The following is an 11,749-nucleotide window of genomic DNA, read 5'->3' as shown; positions in this document are numbered from 1 at the left end:
GATATAATATATTACCTTTACAATATTAAAATATGTAGGAGTTGATGCCTCAGATTTAATTACACCGGGAAAACAAAGACAATCTGCGCATAATGGTATAGGAAAAATCTGAGGCATAAAGAAAAACCTTTGTAGAGGAGTTGACTCCTCAATTTTTTTAAAACCTTAAGTACGACTTGGTTTGTGTACGAGTTGACTGTAAATCATCTGAGATCTCAACTGCGCTTGGCAATCGTAGTAAAATAATACATCATTTGATGAATTGTCGCAACAGAGATGCAAGAACTCGGAAAGAAGAATTTGGTGATTTTATCAGATTTTAGTCAATAATTGATTTAAAGACTAAATTTTCAGGATTAATTCACGTACATTTAAATCAATTTAGTCTCATTCATATTCATTTCTTTGAGATATTGGTTTAACATGCTTGAATTAGTTCATTGTTATCATCTCAACACAAAGTGAACCAACTAGCAAGTGAGTATATAAATCAGTAAATGGTCAAAGTTATATCAACTGGTACAGATAGTATAGCTGTATATGAGCCTTGGGTAAATTCACCTTTCAACAGAGACTAAACAGGTGTAAATAAAAAGAAATACATTTTACGGTATTATCAGAAAGAAGTGTTAGGAAGGAGCATGTTACATGTGAACAAAGGTACATGTTACATGTGAACAAATAATGAAATATGACTTATCAAACACAATAACAGAAGTACAAATCTGTGACTTTGACACATTTTTAATTGAAAGACATGTAAAAAGTACTGTCAGAATTATGAAGTTCATATCTTGGATTCTTTAATCATGTTAATTAATTATGTTAAATTAGCAGCTGTCATTATAATCATAATCATTCAGAGAAGTTAAAGAAATATATTGTAACATAGATAACCTGCGTAGACCTAGATATTCACATGATAGATACATGTAAAATATCATTTCAATGTGTACAACCACTGCAAAGAAAATGAATGGCAACTGATGGTGGACAGACAAATCATCAGTAGCAAGACAATATGCCTTATTGGGGGTAAATAACAAAAAATGATAATGAAAAAAAAAATATTTTGAGAATACTACATGTTACATTCTTCGGCACTAGAAATAAAACACCACTCTTAACGGTGCTTAAGGTTACTTGATGTGGTTATTTCAGATTTGTTATATATTTAATAGGTTGGTGGGATAATTTCTCCCATCACATACCAAAAATATGGGATAAATCCTATATTGACATCAATTAGTGGGATATTTTGTCCTGTGGGAAAAATAATCCCATTTTTGCAACAACCGTGGGATTTTTTTTCCCATGTGGGAGAAATTATCCCACAGTACTTTTTCTCCCATGGGATTTTGGTGGGATTTTTGGTGGGATGAAAAATCCCGCCATTCTCCCATGGGATTTTAGGTTTTGACAGAGGTTTATGAGAAAACTACTACAATGTGGAAGTTGAGATTGACATGATGAGGTCAGAATAAAAAATCCCACCAAAATATAGAAAAAAATCTAATGTAGGTCTTTTCGAAAGGGTACCTAAAAGTCCGGACTTTGTCGTGTCCGGACTTAAATGTCGCAGTGTTATTTCAATATTAGAAATAAAAATCCTAGGGAATCTTTGACATAATGTATTCCTCCTACAACTCATTAAGATAGCATTTTATAATGTTTGATAATGGAAGATTTGTTGACTCATTGGAGTTTGTTTAATGGTTATTCACCTTTTGGCACATATATGAAATTATACAGTGTTATGAATCATATCGCTATCCAGTGATAAACGACAGCTAATCATGTGTCTGTCAGTGTTGTTATTTATTGTTTTGTTTCTCAAAGAGACTACCTTAAATCGCATTTATTTTATGAACCTTTGAAGTCTCCATTTTAATAAGAATAAGAAAAATTATTGATTTATATGAGCATTCATTTCAGCTTGATGGTGCACTAATTAGACATCATCAACGAAACATATGGAGATAACGAACAGTATTCAAGATCAGAAGTCCATAAAACAATACAAAATAGGAGCAGAGCAAACACGGACCTCCAAAAAATCAGAGGTGGGTTCAGGTGCCATGGAGGAATAAGCATCCCCTACCGCCCGATCACACCCGCCGTGTGCTTCTTGTCATGATCGGAAAATAACAGAAAAAATCCGTCGTCAATTCAGTGTATAAATAATGGACTAATAATTAATATGAAAAACGTCAGTCAGCATTTGACTCAATGATAAATTTGTATTTGCTGACAAGGTCAGTGCATCGACCATAGAACTTATGAAATGATGACATAAAAACAAAGATTGTAATTTTCAAATTTCAAGACAGCGGAAACAAACTGAGAGACCAAGGAGTCCATAAATAGACCATTATCAACGTGCCGAAATCGTGTCGATAAAAAGAAAACACCTTAAATTCCTATACTGGTATACAAGGTGTAAAATTAACAGAGTCGGAATTTCACAGTTCCCTTTCATTAGTAAAAGAGAGTGAACACTTACTCATGCCTTTCATTGGTTCTAAAAGTATCACCTACTCACTTGATAAACAAAAATCATTTATTCGCTAACCACACGCCACACAAACCTGCAAATAACGTGGGATGTATATTCTTATATATATAACGTTGTAGATATACAGATGGGTAATCAAATTTGAAATTCAACAAAATCGAAAGATTGCTTTCTTAAAACTGTCTACTGGTGTTAAACAAGTCATGAATGCAATTTTATTTTCGATCTTTTTCGCTACATTTTGGTGTTTAACGGATTCAGCAGCCCTACAAAGAACGGACTTAGATTTCAGGGTGGATCCAGAAGATTGCACTAAATTCTACATCGTTAAAGATGGACACGAGTTTCTCTTTAAGTGTCCAGAGGATTACGTAATTAACCCTGCCACGCGATCTTGTGTTCCAAGAGGCTCAACACAAGATACATGTAAGAGGGGTATTTCTTATTTTCGTAAATGGGCTAAAACACTGTCATTATAAGGACGGCGTTAGCACTGTAATAGTAAACTAATGCTAAATTTTCACATTTATGGTTCTGTTTCCAGGTGTAAAGATACTCCAAAAATCTCAAGGAATTTGTGCGATGCATTCTGACGAGAAGTTCGTTGATGCTAATAGCTGTGCCAAATATAAGGACTGTGAAACAGAAAAGTCACCTTCGGGAAAGATAGCTCAGCCAAGGGTCAAGGAATGTCCTTATCCACTTCTGTTCGATGCCACCACTACAGCACAGTTCAGTGTGGAAATCGATACGAACCTAAAGATGCATGTAAGTAGCTCTCTTAAACTATTAATAATTATAGACCAATTCCAAAGTTTCAAAATGTGACACAATGAAAAATATCCCATATTACAGTTGTCTGAATGTTGCAATTCATTTTTTGGATACTATGTAGTATAAGATAATGAATTGCTAAGAATTTAAAACCGAGCCAAGATTATTGCATACAATTTGTTACCTCTGGCCTGTTTCTATTTCAGGTGAATATGAGGAAAATCAATGCAAATCAGCTCACTGTATCCCGTGTCACGTGCGATTTCCCAGCTGTAAAGGGTCACCGGATGGGTTGAATCCGTGGAAAGGTCGGGAGGGATCCCCAGATTTTGTCGTATGCAAGGACGAACGGGTGGTCTTCCAAAGTCGATGTCAACGCGCCTCTGACGGAAAATCAAGAATATTCAGTCCGATACACAAGATATGTGTTGATTTTAAAAATGATCAACATCTATGATTCTAGTCTATGATATTTTTTTCACTCTTTTATTTATTTATGCATTGTTTGGATATATCTATATTTTTATATTTGTTATTATTTTATCTTTTTAATAAAAAAAAATATCTAATTTATATGTTTCATTTTTTAAAATTGTTTTTCACTCAATAAATATATTAATATATATATATATTAATATTATCACCCTTAACAACTATATCCTTTGTGAAATTACCGGGTAATGTAGAATAAAGGAAAAGCCATGTAAAAGACTGTATTTATACATGTCAAATCAATATATCAGTACCCTTTAAATTAAGTATACTGTTCATGCAATGCACATGCGTCCGAGACTGGTTATATACATGTCTATATAGAATACTTCCTGTAAAAGGTTTTAGAGATGTTAAAAGCAATCAAGTTTCTTTCAAATTTATTAACGAATTTATCGTCTGAAAAAAAAACATCGGAGACGTTCACAATAAAACATTGCATGCATATGTTTTATCAAACGCCTATTAAGTAAACTGTGTCCACGAAGATAATACAAATGCATACATTGCATATAGACTGCAGATGAACAATTGTGCTGATCTTAATTGACATTTTCCAAGGTTTTAGGTGTAATAATTTGTTCACAAGTTTTATACTTTTATTATACATACACAAGTTCTGAAAAATTCATATTCTACTGCATTGAGGAAGCCCTGGTCTTTGATTTAACGAGAGGAATTATTCAAGAAATATATCTTGTCAACAAATTAAATATGGTTCTGAAATTTTTACATATCTATTTACATTATTTTTTTTTATTTAATTAATTTTTTTTGCCTTTTTACCTGTTATAATAGCGTGAGAATTAAAATAGCATCATTTTAGAAAATTAAAGGATTTGAATACCGCTCAGAATTTGAGCATATACGTGTTCGGCTTCACATTACTCAATAAAAGTTTTTAGCGTTGGTTATTTTGAAAATAATTTTGTTAAACACATTATTTGATTGAAGACACAGATAGAGTGTACTGTAAAATTCATATAAAATATAAAAAGATGTTTGTCATTCTGATTGACAATATCTTCAAATGTATGATGATGCAACAAGAATGTAACAGTCCGCTTATAGTTATCATATGCATTCCGCAAGTTTTATCGTCGATGCAAAGACCTTGTCCGCAAATGTCTCATATCATAAAGTCAAATATTAATGGTCGTTATATGAACGTATAAGCAAATATCAGTTATCATTTGGTCGCATTTTTGGATTCATACTAATGTGCAAGTCTTTGTTTTATACTAATTTTGACTGGATTTTCTGTCTACCTGGTCAATACATAGTCCTCTTGGCGTGGTGACTGATCATCAAGGGATGCTTACTCTCCTAGAAACCCGATCCAACCTTAAAAATTTCCAAGAGTCCATATTTACGCCATGTCCGCTTAAATTTTATTTTTTGAATTATTTCTGACATCGATCGCTGTCTAAAGCCTTCACTTTCTTTCAATGGATATGCAAAATGTTTTTGGGCTAGTTGACCAACCTTGAATGATCAAAAATAAGAAGAAACATTAAAGGAACTTTGTGTCTTCATATTATTCTTAAAGTACATGTATTTTTATATCCAAACACTTGCTTGAGTTAAACTTTATTCGTAATTTAAACACTCATTTTTCTAATTCGAAGTAATACATTCAACATTTGAGAACGATATCAAGTCACATGATGTAGGATAGAAATGTACCAGAAATAGCTGTGTGTTGAAGTTTGCATGTCTAAGTAAATGAAACACCTTAAATTCCAAACTTTATCCTTAATTTCAAACGGGTTGTTTAAACTTTCTAATCAATTACGTGTTTGTTGATTATGAATGAAGGAGTCTCTATCGCGAAGTTACATAAAAATGTCGTCTACATTCATTAAGAAGTAACCTAAAATAAATTGTTTCCAAGGCAAACTACGCAATAATCTTCTTAAGCACTTTAAACTTTGGAAAAAAATATTTTGTTTCAATTTGGAAAAAAAATATTTTGTTTCAAAATGAATCTACAACCCATGAAAATTCACTTTTGTTTGTTTCACAAAAACACCTATACATTTCATTTCTTTAAATTGTTTTTCATTAATTCTAATTTGATATTAGAATTCGATTAGCCAAAGTTTAGTATATAAGCAACGAATTTCAACGTTCTTCCGAACTCTGAAAGTTTTTTAAAAATATTTTTCAACAATTTATTTGCGTTTAGAAAGACACAAAAATCTCGTGTATACACAGTCTTCTGAAGTGTAAATATATTTTGATTTAATCTCTCACTATTTAAAAAGAACATTATGCACAATGTGCACGTTATGATAAAATGTTGTAAAACTACCGACCAATTGCAAAACACATAAATCGCCAATTATTAATATTTTTATATCTATATTTTTTTTTCAAGCAAGATCTCTTTAAATCCAAACAAAAAAGACAAATTATTAAAATAAAAAGTGACAATGGTAAATTATTTTTTCTTTTGTGTCTATTCTATAATATCTTTATCAGCACTTAAATTATTGTTAGACATTAAAACAGTACAAGACTAGAAAATTAGAAACATGTTGAAAAATGTTTTGGTTGCCCTATCCCAACGACTTATTTAAAAATCGTCTGACTTAATTTTATTTAATCTTAAGAAACAATAATCTTTTTATGTATTCAGAAAAACAGATTTTGACTTGATTTTGATTTTGAATGAAAATTGATGTTAAAATTAAATGTAAAAATAAAATTCCCACATACCTACCATCGATTATTTTCATCTTGAGTCTACAGAGGGCTAGTAAAATTTATTATTGGCCTTGTTTATAGATATTGAAAGATTGTGATAACATATATTTCAGTGCATTCATATTTATGTCATTGGGTTTACGATAAGAAAGTTCTAGCAATTCTGTCTTGTAGATAAAAATATAATGTCACCAATATAATTCACAACTTATCTATTAATCAGCCATGTTTAAGGTTTGTAAATTACCGTTCGTGTTAATACTTTGCAGTTTAATTGTGCAGTTATGCCGTGGGTTGGAAAGACACGAACGACTACTCCTGAATGATCCACAACTTCTACAATCCCAAGTCGAACATCTTCTACAGGAAGTGAACACCTTAAAAACCAGTACAGACCAGGAAATAAACGCCCTTAAATCTCAGCTGGCCAACCAGAATAACGAAATATCGTCTTTGAGGGGTCAGGTTTCCGCTCTTACTCTACAATCTAACGATCATGGTAATTTTTTTAAATCAAATGAAAGTTATCGAGGCATAGCTCAAGAATAGATCTGAGTCTTTTTAATAGTAATAAGATACATAATAAGATTTTTCAATAACAAAAATTTCTAAGAAGCATGTTTTCAAACATATATATCAAATAGGCTTTCAGTGCATCAAATATATACTAGTATGCTATATAATAAAATATCAGCTCATCTATGATTTTCTCAAACACATTTAGGTGCAACCTTTACTGTTTGGGGAAAGAATACGTGCCCGAATGTGAATGGTACAGAAATGGTTTACAATGGTAATATTCATTTATTCAGTTATGAATATTTGTGTCTAAACATTAAACTATTCAATTTAAGCTGAGTAAGATACTGCTTACAAAAAATAATATATTACAGATATATGGGTGAACTTTTCAATTATATTTTTGCATCAGAGGGAGAATAATAGTAGGTTCCTCTAGATCTTGAATGGCAACAAATACAATTACAAATGTAAATGTTTATCAAAATTATCAAAGTTAATATGGAAAGATGCTTGAGACGAGCATGACTGCTAATATAAAACATATAAATCAGCTTTATCAACACAAAACGTATTTCAAGTATCAAGTATTTAACTAAACTTAATGAATCTTAAAAAAGAATCAAGCATATAACGGACAATCCGGGAAAAAATAAATAAAGGAGACAAAAATATCACTTTCTCATTCAGCACAATATACCTGTATACGGAATATATAATTATATCTCAGTTGATTCGATACGCAAGGGCATGCTCTACATGTTAATTTTCTAAAACGAGGTAAATTATTGACAAACATGTTGATGAAACAAGAATATCAGCAGTCTCCTTTAAATTCATCATTTCGTAAGTTCTATGGTCGATACAATGACCTTGTCAGCAAATACAGTTTATCATTGAGTCAAATGCAGACTGACGTTTTTTATAATAATTTTAGTCCATTATTTCTACACTGAATTGACGACGGATTTTTCCGTTATTTCCCGATCATGATAAGGAACACATGGCGGATGTGTCTGGTCGGCAGGGGATGCTAACTCCTCTATGGCACCTGATCCCACCTCTGATGTATTGGATTTCCGTGTTTGCTCCGCTCCTATTTTGTAATGTTTTATGGACTTTTGATCTGGAATACTGCTTGTTATCTGCATATCCTTCATATAATTAGAGTTAATAAGATTTAACGAAGGCCCGCAAATTGTATAGTTTGGATCAGGTGCCTTGGGAGAGTAAGCCCTTTCTGTCAATCGGTCACACCTACCGTATGCTCTAGATCTTGTAATAAAGAAACAAAAGAAAACATTAAGTAGAGTATTCAATGTGAAGTAATTGGCCCTTAAACTTGCTTATTAATAATATGTCCTTTTTCTTCTGTTCTTATTAATGTTATCTCCTTTTTCACTTACAATTTTATAAAATATCGCAGACGAAACTTGACCTAACAATATATTTCATTTGCTAAGGTCATTGTAGCAAAAATAGAATTTTCGAAATGTTGACTTTTATAGAGACTATTGATTTTCTTGTATCATCAGTTTATTTGACAACGGCCTGACTCGTTTTAGAGATGCTCTGTACATAAGACATCTCTTGCAAATGATTAATTGATTGATAAATTCATGTTGTTTTACATCCTATTCGAGAATTTTTCACTCATTAGAGACATCACCACATACCGGTGAAGAGCTTCAAATTTTGACCTTTGCTCGGCACTCAAGGCCATTGAGCAGAGGGGGATCTTTATCGTGCCAACGGATGCCGTGATAAACGACCTCGGTTTTTAAGGTCTCATGCGAACTACCTGCAACTTTCACGTCAAGTGCAGAACGCATGGCGAAGGATAAGTTGCCATCCATTTTTATCGACTTTGGTCAGTCGCGACCGAGATACGAACCCATGACCCCTCCCGATCACGGAGCGAGCGCTCTACCAAATGAGTTACTGTAAACAGTGTTTGGCAAATAAATCAACTAAATCAATGACATGCAGAGAAATCCTATCACTTGATCCCAAGATTAATTCTAAATCTATTACATATCTCTACGTGTTTTCCTTTGATTTCGTACCCCTTCGTCTTAATCAGAAACCTGCATTCTTTTTTTCTAAATCTGACCTAATTAAATAAGCTAAAAAATTATCACTTACATCGCGTGTAACCGACCAAAAGGGGATGTTTACTCCTTCCAGGCACCTGGTCCTACCTTTGAATTTCTAGGGGTCCATATTTATATTCTCTTCTCTTATTTGCATTGTTTATTGAATTTTTGAGATCAATCATTTTCGTTATTTTCCTTTTTTATATATTAAACCAATACGTTGCTTGTAAATGATTTTTTTAAATAAATATGTTCATAATCTGTCCTGAGGGTTTAATGTTTGCTGTAATTAAGATTATTTAATGTAGGATTTACAGGTGGAAAGAGTTACTCAGAAAAAGGAGGTGGTGCAAACACTCTTTGTCTTCCTCACGATCCAGAAAGACTACCGTATGGTATTTCCGTCATTGACGGTGATGACTACGGGCACCTGTATGGAGCAGAATACCAATTTTCCATTCACCGCGTCCACATACAGGAAGATGTTCCGTGTGCCGTTTGTCGTGCCAAAATGGCGTCTTCTACCATCATGATCTCAGGAAAACATTCATGTCCGGTGACCTGGCGAAAACAGTATTCTGGATTCCTGACATCAAGTTGGCATAACTATGAAAGTACAGAATATCTTTGTCTGGACGATGATCCGGATTTCATCGAAGGATCCAGACGTGACGATAACGGAAGGTTGTTTTATCCTGTGAAAACCGTGTGTGGTTCTCTCCCCTGCCCTCCATATGAGAACAATGTTCTTGTTGGTTGTGTTGTTTGCGCAAAATAGATTTTAATACATTCTTTAAGTTTTTTAGTCTTTTAGTTTATTTTATTAAATCTCGTAACATATAATTGTTTAAAGTAACTTTTCATAAAAATACTAGCAGTATCCCTTATATATAGTAGATATATTTACTTTTACAAATATTAACCATCAAAATATTCCCTACATTAATGTCTTTTATATATGAAAGGGTATAATAATTTTCAAGTGTTGCTTTCAGCAGTAAAGCAACAAGTTTAAAATTTTATATACACAAATTCTGTATATCTATATCAGTAAATCTCAAAAAACGTAATTTATACAATCTTTAATTCATTTACAGGTAATTTTTCAAGACAGAGTGCCAATTAAATGTCTTATTATGCATTGGAGAAGATTTAGATGTTATGAAATTATACTCAATTTATGTCCAAACAGTCATATTAAAACGTTTGTATAATCAGAAAAGGACATTAAGCAGTAAATAAGCTCAATTTTTTTTTTTTAGAAAAAAGGGTGGTATGATACGTGTAGGAATTACATCACTCCGTGTGTGCAAGTTTCAGAAATTTGTTGCCAATGGAATAAAAAGTGATTTCTAAATAGGTCCTCTATAAGGTCACAAAAGAGAACGTTATTGGTCTTATCATAAATTTGATTTTTTATTACTTGTGTAAGATTTTAAAAAGTTCTTTGACACTGTTGTTGCAAAAACTGTTGAAAAGATCACATTTCTAGGCAAACTGAATCGAATAGCACATACAGCTAAAAGAATAGATCTCTTGCATGAACAAACACTAACATGAACTAGCATGAGATTCCTAAAGTACGTATTTCAAAAGCTGGTACAAAAAGTTTTGTAAGTCTGGGGAAAATATCGCTAATATAAAACAAGAGGTCCATGGGCCACATCGCTCACCTGAGCACATTGGCTAGTTTAAAAATCAAATCAGCTCAGTATTGAAAAGTTAACTTGTTGGGTAGGGGGTTTGAATTTTTTATTTTGTTTTGAGAATGTCACTATATCAATAAAGCATACATGCACATGTATAATTTTGCCATACTTGAGAAGAAGAGTTTTCAAAATTTTCTATATATTTCTATGTAAAGATTTGATTGCCCATTATGGCCCCACCTTACCCCCAGGGGTAATGATATGAACAATATTGAATTTACTCTAACTGAGGATGTTCACCAAACATAGCTTTGCTGATCTTGAGAGGAAGATTTTTGAAAGATTAATCCTGTTTTCCTATATAAAACTTTGATCAGCCATTGTGGCCCCGTCCTATCCTAGGGGGTAATTATTTGACCAAACTTGAATCCACACTACCTGAGGATGCTTCCACATTAGTGTCATCTTTCCTGGTCCAATGGTTTGGAGAACAGATTTCTAAAGATTTTTCCTATATATTCTTATGTGAAACTTTGATCAGATAACGAACAAATTTTGATCAGAAAAGCTCACTTGAGTCATCGGCTCAGGTGAGCTAAAAATAAGAAAAAATATATGTTGTACCGACGGACGAAGTAAAAGTACGATTTGAAAATGACAGAAATTTAGCACTTTTGCTATTTGATTAATAGCGTCTGGTTAAGATATTTTAGAACAGTTATATAATGCTAAATCATGATATTTTTTAAGGAAAAAAACATTCAAATACTTTATGATCAAGTTTCTGTCAACTGTCTTTAAAAAAGTAAACTTTTCTAATTCTTAAAATGCATTGCATTATAAATGATGTAGCTACACTTAGAAAAGAATAATTTTGACCTCTTAGAAATTACTTTTCTATCTTAAAAGGGAAATATTGCTACCATGAAACTTATGTTAATACTTCTTCAGCCGCCCATGAAGAAATACAAAATTGTTTGCTTTGTTATAAAAAT

At 32.4% G+C, this 11,749-nt stretch overlaps 1 protein-coding gene and 1 pseudogene across 1 annotated transcript; both read left to right on the top strand.

Moving 5' to 3' along the window:
* The first annotated feature begins 2,590 nt into the window (after window positions 1-2,590).
* On the top strand, window positions 2,591-3,778 carry LOC134272955 (uncharacterized; annotated as a pseudogene).
* Window positions 3,779-6,687: 2,909 nt separating this feature from the next.
* LOC134272954 (uncharacterized) lies at window positions 6,688-9,902 on the top strand. Its single transcript, XM_062755125.1, has 3 exons — window positions 6,688-6,989; window positions 7,215-7,283; window positions 9,414-9,902. Exons 1-3 carry the CDS (start codon window positions 6,716-6,718, stop codon window positions 9,881-9,883), a joined length of 813 nt encoding a protein of 270 aa, XP_062611109.1. The 5' UTR covers window positions 6,688-6,715; the 3' UTR covers window positions 9,884-9,902.
* The last annotated feature ends 1,847 nt before the right edge of the window (window positions 9,903-11,749 follow it).

Source organism: Saccostrea cucullata, unplaced genomic scaffold, assembly GCF_032062105.1.
Source record: "Saccostrea cucullata isolate Sc308-1 unplaced genomic scaffold, CSIRO_AGI_Scuc_v1 ctg8220, whole genome shotgun sequence".
Taxonomy (NCBI): Eukaryota; Metazoa; Mollusca; class Bivalvia; order Ostreida; family Ostreidae; genus Saccostrea; species Saccostrea cuccullata.
This window is presented reverse-complemented; position numbering and strand designations above follow the sequence as displayed.